Here is a 20,575-nt window from a genome sequence, read left to right on the forward strand (position 1 = left end):
CGACAAGGATGTTCGGGATAGTCTACCCTACTCGTCATCGATATGACAATCTGCTCGAGAATTTTTGACATGTCAAAAACAATCGAGTAAGGACCGAGAAGCAAGTCACTTGAGAAGAGATCGAGAATTCGTCAAGTAGCCGTCGAATTGATCGAGAAAGGATCATGTAGAGATCGAGTTTGGTCGGAATACAACGAAATTTCCGATCAGTACTCGATCATTTCGACCTTTGCTCGACTAATGTCCGATTATTTCTAGATTGACTCGACCAATGTCCGATCGCTTCCAAATCACTGCGACTTCTTTATTTATTTTACCCCAGACCAACTCGACCATACGCGATCCCTTCGCGACAACATTCGACTACTCTTCGATCTCTTCTCGCCCATACACGAGAACACATAATAATAATAATAATAATAATAATATCTTTATTTAGAGAGAGTAACTCATTTGGATTACACCAATTTTCAATAAGGCTCTCTTAATACAATAATAATTACATTACAAATAAACAATGCATCAATAATAATGGTAAATAAAGATTATGTACAATTTAAAATACAATAAACAATTATGATATGGCATTACAGTAAAAATATGATGGTAATGTTAAAAGTACATAGATTTGTATTTATGTTTAAATTCGGATACTGTATTTGATTTTTTTATTGAATTAGGAAGAGCATTCCACACTTTTGGTCCATTGTACGAGAAACTAGACTTATACAACTCTGTATTTGGTTTTGGAATAATAAAATTATCTGAGGATGAAAATCTCGTATTATATTTTTGGTTTGCAGAAGCTGATACAATAAGACTGGACATATATTCTGGAGCTAAGCCATGTTTTGCCTTATACATTAGTAATGATTTGTGATAAAAGTATTCTTTGTGTGATTGGCACAATGTTACATTCGTGAAATAATTCTCTTGAAGGTTTGGTGTCATCATGTTCGTCTAAAATTATTCTTGCTGCCCTTTTTTGCAGTTTTAGTAAACTATCTAATAGAAAGTTATTACAGTTTCCCCATATTGAACAACAATAATCTAAGTGAGGTAAAACGTAAGCGTTATAGTACATTTGTCTAGCTTTATGATTTAGATATTTCTTTATCCTTTTTAGTAAAGCTAAAGAAGAGTTAACTTTTTTGATTATATAATCGATATGAGAAGACCAAGATAGAGATGCATCAATAAAAACACCTAGAACTTTTTCACATGTACTTTCTATAATTTGTTGTCCATTTAAAGCAAGATTAATGTTTTCATTTGATGTAACGGAAAGCTTTTGTTTAGATCCAATGCATATAGCTTTCGTTTTAGATACATTTACAGCCATTTTATTGTCATCACACCAGCGAAAAATATCTTGTAAAACCGTATTAAGTTTTTGACTGATGCAACTTTTGTTTTGTCCAATGACTGATATGGTGCTATCATCAGCAAATAAATCGGTGTTATGATTAGGATTAGACAAAGGAAGATCATTAATAAAAATTAAAAACAACACCGGTCCTAATACGGATCCTTGAGGTACACCCGTTTTTTGTTTTTGTACGTCTGAAAATGTATTTGAAATAGATACTTTCTGATATCTGTCAGCCAAATATGATGTAAACCAACGTAATGAAGTATAAGCTAATTTGTATTTGTTTAATTTTTGAATAAGCAGTTCATGATTGAGAAGATCAAAGGCTTTTGCTAGATCTAGAAATACTGCTCCAACAAGATCGCCATCATCAATGGCTTTAAGCCATTTATCTATTAAAGCTGTTAAAGCAGTTTGACAAGAATGGTTTGCACGAAAGCCTGACTGCATTCTATACAATAACTTGTATTTATTAAGATATTTTACTAAGTGTGTTTTCACATGTTTTTCAAGGATTTTAGAAATTAGTGGTAAAATTGCAATTGGTCTATAATTAAAAACATCCTGTTTTGAGCCTTTGTTCTTATAAACTGGTATGACTTTTGCCAGTTTAAATGAGGATGGAAAAATACATGTTTTGATACTCAAATTAAAAATATGACAAAGTGGTAGTGAAATAGCATGAGAAGACATCTTTAAAAATTTTGCACTTATGGTATCAAGGCCTGTTGCTTTTGATTCATCTAGTGCTTTTAGTTGTAAACACACAAAATCATAACTCATAAGTGGTATAGAAAAATACACGTCATCTGGTACATGACCCGATATAAAATCACCAAGTTTGTTAAAACAACTACTAGAATTGTAGATGTTTTGATCTATATTAAGATTATCTGTGATATTTGTGAAATAAGCATTAAAAACATCAGCAATGCCTTTTGGTTCTAAAATTTCCTTTTTGTTACAATCACTTATGATTTTTATACTGGTATGATTGTCGGTACCGCTGACAGTATGTAGGTGCTTCCATAATTTACTGCTGTTGTTCTTTTTTTGTTCTATGATATTGGTATAATAATTTTGTTTAGAGTTTTCGATGAGATATTTGACTTTATTTCTCCAAAGTCTATAACTATACATATCTTTTTTCTTATGATAAAAATCACGTTTTCTCATGCTATCTAGAATTTCATCATTCATCCACTCATTTTGATACAAACGTTTTACTCTCTTTTTAATGAGTGGAGCATGATGATTTAATACTTTAGTAAAAATATTCAAAAAAGACAACAGTGCTTCTTCGGGGTCATCAATTTCTAATACACAATTAAATGAACACTGTGATATGTCATTGACAAAATCATTTTCATTAAAATGTTTAGTAGATCTGAACGTAATATATTCATGAATTTTCTTTTTCGATTTTAACCCTCTTTTGTGAGAAATGCATACTGGATAATGGTCACTGATAGAATACTTCGGAACAGATATAAAATGAATATTATGTGGTTCATTGCTATAGATATGGTCTACCAAAGAGGAAGATGTTTGTGTGACTCGAGTAGGAACTGAGACTATTTGAGACAAGTTAAAAATGTTTTTTAAATGTGACCATTTAGCTGGAATCTTTCTCGACGACAAATTAATATTAAAGTCACCCAAAATAATCATTTCCTTATCTTCAATATCGACATTTGTTAACATTAATTCAAATTTTGTAACCCACTCTGCATTACTTTTTGGTGGTCTATAAATGTTACCAATTAATATAGGTTTTTGATGAACAAAAATAATTTCGATCCACATTGATTCTATATCATCATTTTCCAAATCATGTCGTCTTATTGTGGTTAACATGTTAGAAATATAAATTAAAAACCCACCGCCAGATTTTCCAATTCTGTCTTTTCTGTTTGTATCATAACCCTTAATATCTATTTCTTTGTTTTGGACAGAATCTGACAAAAATGTTTCACTTAAACACAGCACATCTGTGTTAGATTTTGATAGCAAATATTTAATTTCAGAAAACTTTGGCAATATATGATTGATGTTTAAGTGACATATATTAAGTGACTTGTGTGGAAATATAAAAGGGTTTGTAAATGGAGATGATTTGGAATTAGATGATAGAATATGTGTTGCAGTACATAAATACAAAATAACAATACTGACAATATTTCCTAAAATAGAATTACATGTTCTGGTAGTGGAAAAGTTATTGGTTAAATTTACATCCAGTACGTTTGACTGGACACACTTTGTTCTTGAGTTGTTGTGTTGTTGAATGGTATAAATCTCCTCCCTGTTGACCTCACCGATTGAAAATTTGATTCAGTTTCTGATGTACAATTTGAGAATTGAAATAGATTGTTGACGCAGGAGATAATGTTGTGGCTTAAAACTTTGGCACCAGCAACATTTGTGTGAACAAGGTCTGCAAATAAAGTAAGATTGGGCTGGTCTCCATATAGAAAGTCTAAAGTATTGTCCAAAATTTCCACATGTTGTTCCTCTAGAGAGAACAGATGATTATTGACATTGTAAATTGTACGATTAGCTTGAGAATTGGTTGGCCTTGGTAGAATTGAGGAAATTACCAGCTTAGTTCTTGGTAACCTTTGCCTGACTGTACAAATCAAATTTTTGAAGTCGTCCATAATAGCATGAACAGAGTCTCCATCTGATACATTGTTAGTGCCCACATGAATAACAATAACATCAACACAATCAAGTCTGCCTTCTGACATGTACTGAATTAGGCAATCTTCAATGTCTCTGATCCGTCCTCCCCGGATAGTCTTTACTTTGGTATTGATTTGTTGAGTTGACATTTTCCTAGGAGACATCTTTTTAAGAGTTGAACTCCCAATAAGAAATAAGTTTTTCTTGTCAAAAGACCGATGAAAATGGGGATAAGTAGAGTTGACTTCACGGTCCGTGTATTTTGTATTTATTGGTGACCTTTGTTTTTCCACATAAGTAGGACTTTGAGCATTATGCTTGTTACCTAGATTTGTTCTATTTAAAGAAACTGGCTTATTAGAGCTGCTTGGTAAACCACTTCTTACAGCGTTGCTGTATGTTCCAGGTATTGGTTTATTTGAAGCTGAAATTCTTTCCTCTCTTTTGCGATTTGGTGTTTCTGTCACAGTTTTTGTTAAATCGTTGACGTGAGATGATTTTAAATTTACAGATTTAATCTCATTTGAAACAGCATTTAATTTGTCCCACAAACTGTTGGATTTATTTATAAATGCCTTATTGTTTACATCGATATCCGATTTAATGAGCTGTGTTTGTGTAAAAACTTCTTGGACGGAGGTTAAAGCTGAATTGGTTTGAACTTTAACCGTATTTGTCGGTGATGCAAACTTGTCTTTCATCTCTTGAAATTGATTGTTTGACGAGTCAATATGACAGTTAAGGGCATCATTTAAATTTAAAACTTCCTCAGAAGTTGACAATAAAAGACTTTCAATTCTCCTGAGTGTTGACATGGTACAGAAAGTCGGAGAGTTTGCCTTATTAGTATTTTTGCGAAATTTATTGGTGGAGATACTTCGACGCGGGGTTGTAATCTTCATCGGTATAGTTTCCTCTTCATCGTCGGTCCATTCAATGTTGTTACACACATTCACGATACTATTATTATTTGCTTGAACGTCGTTTCCAGACGTTTTTATATTTAAAGCAAGTTTTGCGAGTTTATCGGCTTCAATCTGACCGATTTCAGAATCACGAGCAACGTGCGCCCACGTTACTTTTATATTTGATAACAAATTATCTATCTCTGACCAGAGTTCTTTGTTTTTCACATCATTTCCGGAAGATTTAAGTTTCCAGTTGTTGCTTTTCCAATAAACAATGTCATTTGTTATACCTCTAACTAAATATTCACTGTCGGTTTTAATGATAATGTTTGATAATTGATTTTCGTGTATTTGTTGAAGGCATTTTACGGCAGCATACAGTTCCCCCGTATTGTTTGTTTGCTTGTAAGATTCAGGAACTGGACCATTTATATTTTTGATGTTATTTGGTTCCCAAAATATACCATAACTGGCCTTTGCCAATGGCTTGCCGTTATTCTTGCATGCTCCATCAATGTATACTTCCATTATTTAAAAATGTCCTAACAGTTCAGGAAAACGTTAACGTTGTTTTCGCGGGCTTTCTGATATGACGTGATGAACATGGTTTTGATTTATAAATTTTGCTTCATTTGTCTTTTGTTACAATAAAAATGTTAATATTGATAACAAATAGTAAAATTTACCATACCGTTATACATTTTGAAGTCTATCAAACAGTAAAATACATCGTAAATCACGAATCGAGTTTTCCTAAAAAACAACATCCACAACGGACCACTGCAACTCGTCTCAAATGTAGAATACACTATAGGAGTGTCCAGTAATAACAAATAACTTCGAACAATGTTAAACGATGCTTTAGAAAATAATTTCAACACTTTAAGAGTCCTGTGATCAACGGAAATAGATAATAATCCTGCATTGAATGATCGTAAATTTTTTAGGCAGCCATTAGACCTTCGTGACGTCACGATTCTCTAAACGTTTGTGCAGATCTGTTTAACTCTCATAACTCTGTCTCCACAAAAATATATTAGCAACATCATATTTAACTGTACACAAATTCCTCTATGTACAGTACATGTCTTTACTTAAGGGTAACACGTAATGCCCACTCCAAAGCGGCGGGGAATAAAAGTTTCTGACGTTTTTATACTAAAATTGTGCATACGCGACCAATTCCCGATTATCCTTACGACCCATATACGATAAGGTCGATCTGGTCTGGTCGAGATAAGACTGAGATCGTGAAAAAAATGATTTGGTCTAGCTAGTCGAGTAAAGATCGTGTAAAGATCGTGAATTGATCGGAGTTATCGAATAAGTATTCATTTTGTTGTCGGGATGAAATCCTGATGGGGTCGTGAATCGTCGAGTGCAGTCGGATGGCGATCGGGTAGAAGTCGTAAACAGGCCCGATCAAGAATTTAGTTGAGCTTGGTCGTGAAAATTTGGATAATCGGGTTCATCGAGTTGATCTGATCGGCAGTGTGAACCTAGCTTCATGGTCATGAATAATGTTTTTAAATTATCAGAAATACATTTAAAATTGGTAAAATGACATCGTTATAGCTTTCATGATATATAGCATAAGCATGAACTTTTATCATTTTAAATGGGTTATAAAAAAGAATTGTGGTGATTGAGTTGGAGGTTTTATGGCAGGTTTTGGACGCTTTGGTGGGGGGAGCTACTAGTATGTTATTGGATCATCATCCGAAGGAAGGCGGATTGGATGGCAGCTTAAGTAGTTTCCGCTCAAAATCTGCAAACGATGCAGCATATATTAAACCGTTCTCAATAATACTAAGTACCGCAGTCCCACTAGGCATCCGATCACACTACGATCCGTGGAAAAAATCCAAATTTTGATAATCGTAGTGCGATCGTGTAGATCGCAGTAAGGTCGTATCACAGTCGTGGTGAGGTCTTCAAGATCGTGACGAGCGTGGCCAACTTTGAACATGTTCAAAACAATCGTGGTGCAGTCGTTGCGAAATCAGGTCGTAGTAGAAGCGTAGTGAGAGCGCACTAAGGTCGTATTAAGGTAACACGATACCGAATGGCATATCTCCCGATTTCCAAAATTTTTGGCATACGTGTACTTTGAATCGAGTTACATCGGAATATGTAATAAAAAATGGGGGTCACCATTTTTGTTTATTTGTAATTTTCATATGAAAACGTCAATTTTGGCGACAAATTTTCTTAGGTATATAGGGGAAATGTCTTTTTTTCGGCTTACCTTTTTAGATTTTCGAATGGATGGCTATTTCTTATATACGGAGAAAAACAAAAAACTAACATAATATCCAGGATTGCATAGTGAATCCATACACGTATAGAAACTCATATGTCACCATCCTTGTTTTTGAAATAAATGGCTTCAAAGTTGATCGATAGGCCTAGAATTTGACCAAAAATATAACGTTATTCCTTCTCAGAGAAATGGAGAAAAAAAATATGTGTCGGGATCTGAATGAGTATATTTTATTTTCATTTCCCCTGTCGACTGTTGTGAAGTTCCTAGTAATGCAATATTATAGTATTAATGTATGGACTTTTTCATATTTGCCCTGTAACATGCCCGAGGTGTTAATAATGGCCAAGGATGGTTGTAATGGCCCTGAGGCAACGCCGAGGGCCATTACAACTGTCCGAGGCCATTATTAATATCAAGGGCATGTTACAGGGCCAATATGAAAAAGTCCATATATTGATACTTTTATTAACCAACTATAAAGGTATCTTCATTCAAGAACAGTCTTCGAGTCTCGGATCCAAAATATTATACAGCTATCCACAAACTACAACAGGACCAATACAGAAAAGCCCGTTTCATAACATTTTTATTAAATTGTTTTAATTCTTCGATTAAACAAAGAGTAGGAAACTTACCGTGAAGAAGATACAGGAAAATTTTTTCATAGCTGAACTTCTACTTGTCTTTTCGCATTCAATTTCGCATGGAATTTTGGTCAACATTGTGACTGTCAGATGTAATTTCTGATTTCTCATCCAAGTACTTAATTTTATGCTATTAAAATTCATTTCATCTAGCAAATAAAAAGTAGCTGGGAAGAATAAATCAGACAGTTTAACTATTCTTTAGTCTGCAATCTGAGGATTGAACAACGGAAATGAAACAGTGATAATAATCGAAAGTCGTACTCGAAAAAGGCTGTGCAATATTTCCGTTTCAAGTCGTTACAAAACAATGTGAATGAACATCATTTAAACTTGTTTTTATGATATTAAGTTTAAAAAAAAATAAAAAAATGTCACACTTATTTAAAGAAATAAACGACATTTTGATTTAATCGATGTCCCGTTTCATCTGTTCATAATGCATGACTGTGATTTCGTAATGCACGGGTGTGATTTCGTAATGCATGACTGATATTTCGTAATGCATGACTGAGATTTCGTAATGACTGGCTGTAGCAATTTTTCCGTTCATAATGACCAGATGTTGAAATTTTCCCTTTATAAAGCATGGGCATTTCTATACATATTGTAGTAAGTTGGTTAATAAAAAATTCTACTGAATCAGATATAATTTTATTTCGTCCTGCACAAGGAATTTCACTCATATGAATTAATATTGATATCGTCTGATTTTCACATCAAACGAGAATATACTTGAAACTTGCGTGAAATGGTTCCATGTGAATCTTATGATAATAGTTCATGCATAAATCACTGGAATTTTGTACACGTTAACTTCACGTAAATATTTGAAATAAAATTATTAAAATGATATCTTTGTTCTAAAATTTGATTAAAACCATAAAAAATACCTTCAGACTTTTCTTAAGTTTACGTGAAAATTAAATGAAACATTTCACGTGAGATTCATCCGAATTACTGATTTTTAACTCCATCATATTAGACAATGGTGGTATCATCACTGCATCCCGTGATGCAGAAATATAGTATTTTATAAAAAAAATTGATTCATTTAACAATTTTTTTAATTTCTCGGTTTGATGGTTGTTTAACGTTCAGTGGCAAATAGTTCATGTATGTTCGGGACGATACAATACAATTTTGAAAACAGTTGTTTATAAAAGACACATTTGATGCACCAGATAAAAAAGACTAAACATTCTGTTATTTGTGAAAATTATGAGGAAAAAAAATGATCCTGATAAAATACACATTCCAAAAAATAAAATAACAAAACTCCAAGAAAAATTCAAAACGAAATAATCCCTTATCAAATGACGAAATCAAAAGCTGAAAAACATCAAAAGAATGATAAACGGCTGTCATATTCTTGACTTGGTACATACAATACATGTAGTATAGTGTACTCTGCGTGGTGTAAATGTGTTACTTGTTTGCTCAGCAAGTCGGACAAACCTTGCAAACTGTCAGTTAACCCGAATAATTCAGTCTATGCGATATATTCCGCTTACTACATGAAGTAAGTAGGAGAGATCGATTACGGGGAGGGACTGAATAATTCGGGTTAGCAAACTGTATGCAAAATTTCACAAATTTCGACATTCTGTCATTTGTAAAAAAATATTTACATAACAAATCTTGAGATTATATATGCATTCTTTATATAAGTAAAACAACTGCAAAATTTAAAAGTTACAGCTTGAAATTCAACCTGTATCAGATGTAAGCCTGAGTCTGTACTCTGAGTGCCTTTGTATTTTATCAAAATGCCTAAGCCAGCAACCTGTCATGAAACAAAAAAGAAAATCCAGACGATATGCGGACTTATAATATGAATAGTAACACCAGGTACATAGTTTTAAAGCTGAACCAAAACGACTGTAATCCTAAATAATAAGTCGAATTAACCCTATATATACTAAGTGCGGGATTAACGATCGAACGGACAAATGTTAAACAATATGATGATACGTGCTCTACAAGTAATTTGGTGACAATGCATATTTTTGAATATGCAGTTCATATAATGGAATGGTAATTTGGAAATCTGAAATGTAGTAGCAATGTCATTTCATATTTGGTGGAAAGTTGATTAATTGGAAATTTTATGCATCTCCTTATATTTCATTATGGTTTGAATTTTCTAGAGAAGAGAAAAAGTTTTAAGAATATAAAATCTACATGATTTCAAGATCTAGCTTTTTCACAGTCTCTTGCCGTTTGAATAATAAAAAGTCAGTCGTTTGCATGTAAATTTCGAGAAAAAAATATAACGGAATCAGGGAACACGGAACCGGTCTGACTACATCCAGCCCCAATTATCAACTCGGGGCTGGCTTTATTCAGACTGTAACGGAACCTGAAATTTGTTATTCTATTTCTGCCGAACCAAGTACCCATGTATTTTTCAGCCTTCGTTAACTTTCTAATGCTTCATTCCGATGTTGCTGTCCGTCCTGAGTAGACCTGGTTTATACGATTACAAAACTGGCACTGTATTTTAAAATATTTCCAAAACTAAATCGAATTTACCCTGTACAGACCAATGAATTTCAGAGACTGTTTACACATGGTACACAGGACAAGTTATTCGGCTAAATAACCACTTTTTTTACATTCCATACAAACAAACTATTTTCTGTATGATTTTCAACGTCTGCTTTTATTATGCTTTTCCCCCTAATTATATCCGTATTCTCATCCAAATAAATTTCAATTTTGTCCGAGCGGTGTTTTTGATGACCATTTTAAAACGAATTAATAGTTGTAAAATTCCCCGGTTTTTTTTTCACACATCATCCTCAGCTTCTATAAATTAGATTTCTACTTTCAAAACAAAATTTCATGGGGATACGGCGTGAATCATGAATAAGTACTTATTGCAACAATAAACCAAGGTTTACTTTTATAAATTGTTATTTGGATGGAGATTTGTCTCATTGGCACTCACACCACATCTTCCTATATCTATACCAAGAACAAAAATAAAGTGATAAAACTGTGACCATAACAGAACATATATAGATAAAGCGTGCAGATGCTAAATTATCAAAGAAACAAAATATTTAAAAAGTAAAACAATGAGCAGAATGATTGCCGGAAAACGATAAAACAATCCGCTACGTATTGCATCAAAACTCTCGGCATTCTGCATCTAGGGAAAGTTACCGTTAAAAATGTCACACAAAACCCGCTTATATATAAGCCAATGCAGCGGGTTGTGTGAACGTTATTCGATAACGTCAGGCTGTAACATCGTAGCGAGAGCGTAGCGAAAGTGTGTTTCTATTCGGAGAGACTGCGTTACGATCTCACAGTGACGTTGAACAGTACGACCTCACTACGACCATCACGTTCTCACCGTTGTGCAAGACCATAGTACGATTCTAGAACGCCCTTGCCATCCTCACCACGCTCTTCTTACATGTACGACCTTACCACGTGCATACCACGACAATCATTCGCATTGTCATTTTCACATAAAATATATTAAATCTCTCTAGGTTTTGTTTGTCTGTATGTAATATGACTTCTTGTCCATTTTCTCTAACGGCCCATCCATGCTTCTCGTTTTTATATAGATTATCCTGTTGGTTTTTCCGTTTGAATGGTTTACACAAGAAATTTATTAGCCCTTTATATTTTGCTGTTTGGCGTGAGCCAACTAAGGCTCCATGTTGAAGGCAGTATAATGATTCACATTTATAAATTGTCACTTCGATGGAGAGTTGTCTCATTGCCACTCATACCATATCTCCCTATATCTATTGACACATCTGTGTCATATCTTCTGCTATCGTTCATTTAAATGTCGTCATTTGAGCTTTGTGGACCAGCAATAGGTTGTAATTTATGTTGGATGAGTCGGCCCGACATTTCTGCTTGATCAGGATCCGTTATTATCAGAGTAACCCCTTCCACCACGCCCAAGTGTTCTAGTAGATTTTGGTGGCATTACTGTATAAATTGTTTCCGCGAAATCTATGTATTAATCAGAAACAGAAAAATGAAACTGTATTGATATGGAACACGATGTTGACGTATTTGCTGAGCAGGACGTATACGTATATTTAAAATAATGTTAAGATGCTAGATTAACTTATTTGAAATTTATTGAAATGGTACAAGCTGTCAATGCGCTGCTTCTGCACAAAAAATATATGTTTTTGTACACTTTGGCAATATAAATTGTCGATATGTTGTAGGTGTTCCTATTGGTACCAATAACACAAAGTTAAAAGTAGACTTGTTTCTGGATTGTTACGTCTAATCAACCTGTATGGTCCTTAATGCTCTTCATCTTTATATGTTTGACTTCTTCATCGAAGTAATCGTACTGAAATGTCCATGACATACGGTCAATCTTAGTCGTAAGTTTTTTTTGTGAAACAGACTCTAGTATTACTATAATTAAATGTTTTCATGTTGTTCCTTAATTCAACAAAACTTACTGTTACCTTGATGATAAATTATGCGATAAATTTTCATCAATAGAAATATAATAAACCTGTCGTTATATTTTTTACTTTCTGAATTACATCCCTAGAAATAAAAAAAATCAGTTGCTATAGATAAGGATCAATTTAAGTATGGAAATTTGAAAACGAATCTGCAGATTTTACAAATTATGATGATTGCATTTTAGATTGTCCTGCTGTGAAATGTTATAACAAAGGAACTCTCTTACTTGAAACATGTACTTGTAGCTGTTTATCTCCCTTTTCTGGGCTGTTTTGTGAAACAGGTATGGTTAACAGATTTAAAACACTTGATAGCCATCTGCTTTATTGTAAGTTTTAAATACTCTTTTTAAAGTAAAGGTATTTCTACAGATGCTGTACTGCCGCTTTGATATCCTGAATTTAGTTTCAAACAATTAATGTTTCCATTGCAAAATTACAATGTGTGACGTTCATATATGGAGAAGTATACAGAACACAGTCTGCAACAATTTCCTATATCCTAATGCTATGTCTGTCTATTGCACGTTATTAACTAGAATTTTTTGGATGAAATAAAGTCGAACATGTTCGTTTGTATAATCCCCTGTGCATTACAGTAACTCATTTAGGTCTTTTGTACAATGTAATTTAATATTCTAACTAAAAATTATGTAACTACGAGCTCATTTAATTTTTTTTTAAAAGAATGCAGTTGTATTGTTTAATTAACCTTTACATATCATTGAAAATGATTTAGAAATGAAGCCAACCAGGTGGCCTGGTGGAAATTATGCACTCCATACATCTATGTTTGGCTGTCCAGAAGACGTCGACTACGGATGGATGTCGGGATATGTCAACATGACACTGCTGCCGAAATCAAGGAATATGTTTTGGAATGATCTTGACTCGTATACATTCGAACCCCATATCCTTGGTCCGTACACACAGCAAGCTATTCAGATTAATTTTTGTATAATGAACTCAACCACTACAGCAGCAGCTAATAAGTCATGGCCAGTTGGAAATTATTGCATATACAAAGCTAATGACATGTGTCCGATAGGTAATACTATTAAAAGTAACAATGTCATTCCTATTAAGTGCATCAGACAAAAACAACTACATGGGAAAATTATGTTTTTAACATTTGTTTACTTTTACTGAAAAATAATAGCAACGCTTATACTATTTTTTTATGTGGTCCCTGAAATTATAAAAGATTAGCTCTATTTAGATTATTATGCAGCAACTATAAGGACCATGTCTTGTTGAAAAAAAGAGGAAATTGAGAATACGTACGTCATCTAGACATATACCCATAGAAGAATGTAATTCAAAACGTCTCTATGATTGTGTCACATTTTCCTTGATTTAAAGACATGGCAAAAACTTTCCTAACCTCATATATTAACACAAACCTCCTTTGTATCTTAGTTAACTCGTCTCAATCGTATATCCATAAATAATATAAATTAAAAACAATAATGTTCCAAACATTAAAGGAATACATTTTCGATAAAATTAAGTAACAATTCTTACCATTAAAATAATCAAACTTGTATCCTCATCAAAAACTGTTAATAAAATTTAATGTTCATATCATCTATAACCGGCTTATCTTCAGAATCTGTGTTTGAACGATACAAAAAGCATTCGAAAATGTTTTTAGACGCAAACAGTTTAAAACGTTAAATATTTCATAGATCCGAAGATTGATAGTTGCATTATTAAATGTTGTTACAATGTGATTAAAGTTATTGGTTCGACTGCATTGCTCAAAGTATTGTTTTCATTTCCATATCTATTACGTCAGGTTTTAATGAAGGAAGCATGACAGTACGTGGTTATACTTACGACTTAGGAGGAGATCTAACTGATTTAAAAATAGACAATTCTACAGACCTGACTTTAATGTATTGTTGTAGAGAAGACGGAAACGCCGATGAACCTATACAATTGCCACACGACTTCCCTTTTATTTTGTTTTTGGTATGTATAAATTATAAATTATAAATTTTTTGTATCTATAGATATAGAAAATGATTCTATCTAAAATATAACTAATGCTCAACAACTTGCCTTTTGTTATCTCTTTATAAAACGGTTGGCACATGGTGAAAACCACTAGCATGCGTCATGTCTGTATCATCTTTTCGTGTCTGGTCATTTCTACATATAGAAATTAAAAAAAAAAAAAGTTAATCTTTGGTAGAATTTCAATTGAATCATTTTCGTTGTCAACGAATAATGCCTGTGCAGAATTCTAGTCAAAGAAACCATTTTTATGTTTATTACATAATGTCTAAAGACATCTCCCAAAATCCCTGGAACTAATGAGCTGATTAATAGTTTGAACAAACATGTTTTAGTGTAGTATGTTTTGTGTTCGTTGTTGTTCTGTTTTGCATTTTTTAGTGTAGTATGTTTTGTGTTCGTTGTTGTTCTGTTTTGCATTTTGTGTCGAATATTATATTATTTATGTGTGCGTTTCTCTGTGATGAATGTCCCCGCGTGTGCATGTGCTATATTTCTTTCACGGAGTGTTGTCATTATAACAATACCTTTTAAAAATGTCATCAAGCCAGAGGTTTGGACAACCATTAAACGCAGTTCAAGCCACAATTTTTCCCCTTAAAATATGCTGTATCAAGTCAGGAATTTGGAAATTGATACCAAAAGTTCTTTTCTTTGTATGTTGGCATTTGTTTTTGTTGCACTTCACGTTTGCTGTTGTTCATTTGGTTTCCTCTTATAGTGACTGTTTCCCTCGGTTTTAGTTTGTTAACCGGATTTTTTTCTCTCTCTATCGATTTGTGACTTTGAACACCGGTTAACACAGTTATCTTATTTGCAAAAAAATATTTTCTTAATCCAATTTAATACAAGTACGAACAGAATCACACTAATAAGATTCGAAACAATGCATGCATATGGTGCCTTTTATTCACATAACTTGTGATTTGGAAAAAAAACAAAAGTTTTAAAAGAAAACGCTATACACTTATTGTTATTTTTTAGGGGCCAACTACTGAAAAATGCCAAGAAGTGGATAACATGAAATGGACATTGGATGGCTTTTACCTCGTCAACGAACATCTTAACTTTGAATATGATGGATTGCATCCTAATTTTACCGGTCATGCTGTTTATCATAGACATGTAGGCCTACCTTTGTGTTACTATGAGCCATTCAGTACGTAGTTATTTTAAATCTGGTAATCATTTCAAAAACATTAGTCAAATGAAAAACTCGTTTTTTTTATATACTAGTAGATATATAATGATTTAACCCAAAAAATTTGATCAAAATCTTCAGTCACAATTTTATGGTAATATCAAAATAAACTTCCGTTTTTTTACACTTCATAATATCATTTTAAATATTGTAATGAATTTCTCATGTTTTTATTAAACGTGTGCCTGCCCAGCATTTAAGGTACAAAGAAGTTTTCTCAAATTAAATATAACTGTGTATATACGTATGAACAGTACTTAAAAAACCATTCATACAAAAGACACACATTATATACGAACGTATCATTTAACGGAAGGCCATGCAAAGTTGATGTATATATGTACATGTACCTACAAATGAATCCCACATACTTTAACTAAAATGTTGATAGGTGTATTTCTGCTTTTAATTTAGAGGATCATGAGAGAGTTGTTTGATTTATTTACAATTTTTCTGATCACAACTTTAATCATTGACAAATAAAATAAAATATTTTTTGAATAAAGGAGGTGTAGATATATAAAGGAGAACACGAACAAGACAATAAAAGGAAAAACAAAAAAAAACACTTCTAAGGTCAGTCGTAGTTCTGAAAATTCTATTAAGATATCAGCAAAAGCTTTCTTTAAATGTCAGGTGGGTCAAATGATTGTATTGCAATGATTAAAATGATTATGGTCATGATACAGGAAAACGAGAGTGTGTGTTCCAGACTGACTTCGGAGCTTCATATAAAGGTCACAAAAATATTACGAAATCAGGGAGGCATTGCAGCTTATGGGAGGATAATAGCATTGATTTTACTACAAGCACCAGATGGATAGGAGAATTTGAAGAAAATTACTGTAGGAAAATCGATTTTGGATTGAAAACTCCCCCTGGTTGCTACATTGGTGATGAATTTGAAAGCTGTGATATTCCAGAATGCGGTAATATAGTTACAATTATGATAATAAGTACTACATGTACATGTACCATGGTTCTTACGAGTTAACATATTTAAACAAAGTAAAACGAATCCGAAGGATGAGTTTGTTTAAATATGTAATTGCTTGTATTCCATTAATTAAATAGAGCCCCAGAATTTGCAAAAAGTAAAGAAAATGTCTGATTGTCCAGATTTTTTTAGTTTTGCGCCCGTGTATGATCGTATACGCAGGTAGTTTCATTATATCATCAAAGTGAACAATAATGTCGGATTCTGCGACAAGGATTAAATAATTATTCTAATGACGGTAAGAATTGGTTTTTTTTCTTTCTTGGTTTTCAAGGTATCATACAAATCAATCATATTTTACAGGTTGTTTATCTCATTGAAATTGCATATTTATCATATTTATACATTTAAAGTTTTCGTACAAACTGCTTCTTCCGTTATTTTAGTAATTGGATTGTTAGTTTATTTATTCAAACACAAATTTAATAATAAAACACTAAACAGTGGCGGATCTAGGGAGCGTAGATAGTGTACCCTATTTGATCACAAAAAGAAACATGTTTTTTTTCACGTGTAGCCGATATTTATTCCTTTTTCTTTAATTAACACCCCCCTTTTTTTATTCGCAATTTAATTGAATTTTCGTAAAGGAAATGGTAGTACATTGTAGTATTACATTTATTTTTTTTATTTTCAGAACTGAAAGAAGGAACTTTTAGTAATTTTCCAAAATTAAGGCAACTCGTAACAATCCTATATAGTTTGAAAAAGATTCTTAAGATGTGGTACACATGATTTATTGTTTTTGTTATAAATGAAAACAAATGAAGATCTTTTGACCCTTTACGTTTTTCGGTTTCCCAAATATTTCCGAGGCAGATACCTTTAAAAAAAAAAGGGTGGAGCTTCAACCATGGAATAACATGAACATGAATATTTTGTACCATAGCTAAGCTCCCCCTTCGTTCCTTTGGATTCTAGTTGAGTTGCATATTTATCTGAGAAACCAAAAGTTACTATACTTTGCACTTTGTCAGGTCATCCTTCAGTTCTTCCTTTAATCTGTTTGTCTAAGACGTATTTTATACTTTATATTCATGGAATTTCAATTTGTTGATTGTTTTTTTACCTTTAAAAAAAAAAGGGTGGAGCTTCAACCATGGAATAACATGAACATGAATATTTTGTACCATAGCTAAGCTCCCCCTTCGTTCCTTTGGATTCTAGTTGAGTTGCATATTTAATTAGCAAAGTATGGTACAACACCAATTTGCATATAATATACCATGGTCTTCCGTAAACACACTTTTTAAGCGAATTATTGCATTAAAACATCAAAAGAAAAAATACAATTTATGTTACAAGTTGTATAACCTGGACTGCTTTTCAATCAGATAAATGTGCTCTGTTTTTTTTTCAATGGTACATTCCGATATCTTTTTGTCAACAGTCTCAATAATTTTCGCTTTAAAGTGTGTTCAATATTTGCGTTAACTGGAATGAACAGCTTTTCATCAGTTTAAATGTCTAATATCATTATTACGGTTTTTTGTTTTTGTAAAAGATTTCTTATCGGAAGACAGGAGATATTTGAATGAAACCTTTTATTTCAGAGGACGACCCAGAATATTTGGAAATATTTGGAAAGGGCAGAAGCTACAACTCAGCACCATCACTTAGCAACACACCTGCTTCTTATGCAGTTGATGGTTTAATTGGTAATACATAATAAGTAGTTCCTTATCTGAGAAACCAAAAGTTACTATACTTTGCACTTTGTCAGGTCATCCTTCAGTTCTTCCTTTAATCTGTTTGTCTAAGACGTATTTTATACTTTATATTCATGGAATTTCAATTTGTTGATTGTTTTTGTTTTTGTCCTACATACGATAGTAAAAGGCATTATGTTTTCTTGTCTGTGCGTCCGTTCATTCGTCCTTCTGTCCGTCCTTCCGCCAATCTGTCCCGCGTCATGTTAAAGTTTTTGTCAAGTTAGTTTTTGATGAAGTTGAAGTCCAATCAACTAGAAACTTATTAAACCTGTACATGTAATCCATGATATGATCTTTCTCATTTAAATGCCAAATTATAGTTTTTATCCCAATTTCACGGTCCACTGAATATAGAAAATAATAGTGCAAAGTTCAGATTAAAGTTTTTGGTCAAGGTAGTTTTTGATGAAGTTAAAGTCCAATCACCTTGAAACTTAGTACACATGTTCCCTGTGGTATGCTGTTTCTGATTTGAATGCCAAATTAAAATGTTGACCCCAATTTCACGGAAAATGATAGTGCAAGTGGGGCATCCGTGTACTAAGGACACATTCTTGTTTTATTTATAGTCATATCTTATTTTAAAGCGTTTTGCAGCAGTTGTTGTCTAAGGACACAATCTTAAGCTGGGAATTATTAATTTGTTGCACTTTGAAGTTCCCGAATGAGTTATCTGTTATTTTGCATGAATCATTAGAAAAGAGGGAATGCTCATTCTTCGAGTTTTGCAGATTTTTTTACAATCTTTGTTCAGATGTCAGTATTCTGCACTTGTCCAACGATGCTACCTTAAATACAATCAAATTCATAACAGTGTGGTCGACGGTAAAACGTTTTTTATTAATTGAACTGAAAAATTTACCTATAACTTGTTTGTCATTGGCGATGATTTTATGCTCACTCAGTCTATCAGAGGCTTTCTAGTGGGGATTTAAATCGGCGTGTTACGTTTGCGCGGATTGGTCCTACGTTTGCTCGAAAACAAAAATCCACGTTTGCGAGACAAAACGTATTACGTTTGCGCGAAATTTACCTGTTGAAAAGTTACTACATTTGCGCGGATTTATACAAAAACGTATGGAAAATAAATTCTTAACTTTTAAATAATCACTTGTTAAACATTTCGATACATAAAATTAAACTTTCTGTTCACAAAGCTTTTAAGGAATATGTTTTAAATAATTTTTATACCATCACATACAACAGTTTCATTTTTAGGTAAGTAATGTTTATAGCTGATATCATAAAGTAATAACAAAAAAAAAATGTTTTCATGTATATAATTATTCTTGTTATTTATTCTTTTGTTGAAGAATGAATGTTGATCCATTTTGTTTGCGATCGTAAAATATATGAAGTCGTCCATCGTAAAATATATGAAGTCGTCCATAACTATGTAAGTTGGCTCGATTTAAATAAATAAGTTGATATAAAAAAAAACCACAGAAGTGGTATGATTGCCAATGAGACAACTCTTGAAGATTTCTTTTGCCAAGAGTTTTTCACAAGTATAGTAGTGAACAGAATAGTTCAAGTTTCCTATATACACCAAATTATACGTTTTGTGTATGAATGAAATAACGTAAATGCAAATTTCAGACGGTTAGATCCAAATACCTTTTTTACTATCCAATAAACTGCCACTGTATTTTATGCTAAAATCGAAAGAAAAAAAATGTTTTCAACTTGTCGCCAAAAAAAAAAAAAGATTGTTTTTCGACGAAGCGAAAAAAAAATGCCCCCCCCCCCCTCCCCCGAAAATCAAAGATTATTACCTTAGTTGTTCAGATTATTTTATTTAGGCGTGGAGAACCTTTGGCGACCCCACAGTTTAAAAGTCTATCGTAGGTACGTCGTGAACAGTGGTCGTTACAGACAAACGTTCACGTAAATTGTCCCAGTCAATGGACAAACTTAATGCGTCAATCAATGGCCACGGCTACACTGTTATGAATTTCATTCTAATAAATTTTTGAGTAATCAGATATTTAGCATAAAGGTAAATGATGAGACTACCAATACAATCAAAGTAACGATCCGGTTGACATTTTTATCGACGACTCCTAGGAGAACAAGTAATAGCTTTTCTAAAAAGCTTGCCGTATTTTAGCTGATTATATTGAGATCAGTGGTTTGTGAGTAGTTTATTTTTATTGGAATATTGCACTTCAAGCAATATGAAAACATAGCGCTTTTTTTCTACTAATTTGTCATTTTTGTTGTATTATTGGTGGACCCGTGTTATAATGATAGGAGACTTAGTAAAATTGAGAATGGAAATGGGGAATGATATTATAATAAAATGTAT

General features: G+C 32.9%; 1 protein-coding gene across 1 annotated transcript in view; it reads left to right on the plus strand.

Annotated features, from left to right (window-relative positions):
• The window catches only part of LOC143083571 (uncharacterized), a 76,465-nt gene that overhangs the window by 15,512 nt on the left and 40,378 nt on the right, over positions 1-20,575 (plus strand). Inside the window, exons 4-9 of the mRNA XM_076259835.1 lie at positions 12,524-12,622; positions 13,078-13,386; positions 14,137-14,312; positions 15,342-15,516; positions 16,248-16,487; positions 18,109-18,213. Coding sequence (XP_076115950.1) covers positions 12,524-12,622; positions 13,078-13,386; positions 14,137-14,312; positions 15,342-15,516; positions 16,248-16,487; positions 18,109-18,213 — 1,104 coding nt within the window. The remainder of the gene's footprint in view (positions 1-12,523; positions 12,623-13,077; positions 13,387-14,136; positions 14,313-15,341; positions 15,517-16,247; positions 16,488-18,108; positions 18,214-20,575) is intronic.

The sequence above is a fragment of the Mytilus galloprovincialis genome, chromosome 1, assembly GCF_965363235.1.
Source record: "Mytilus galloprovincialis chromosome 1, xbMytGall1.hap1.1, whole genome shotgun sequence".
Classification (NCBI taxonomy): domain Eukaryota; kingdom Metazoa; phylum Mollusca; class Bivalvia; order Mytilida; family Mytilidae; genus Mytilus; species Mytilus galloprovincialis.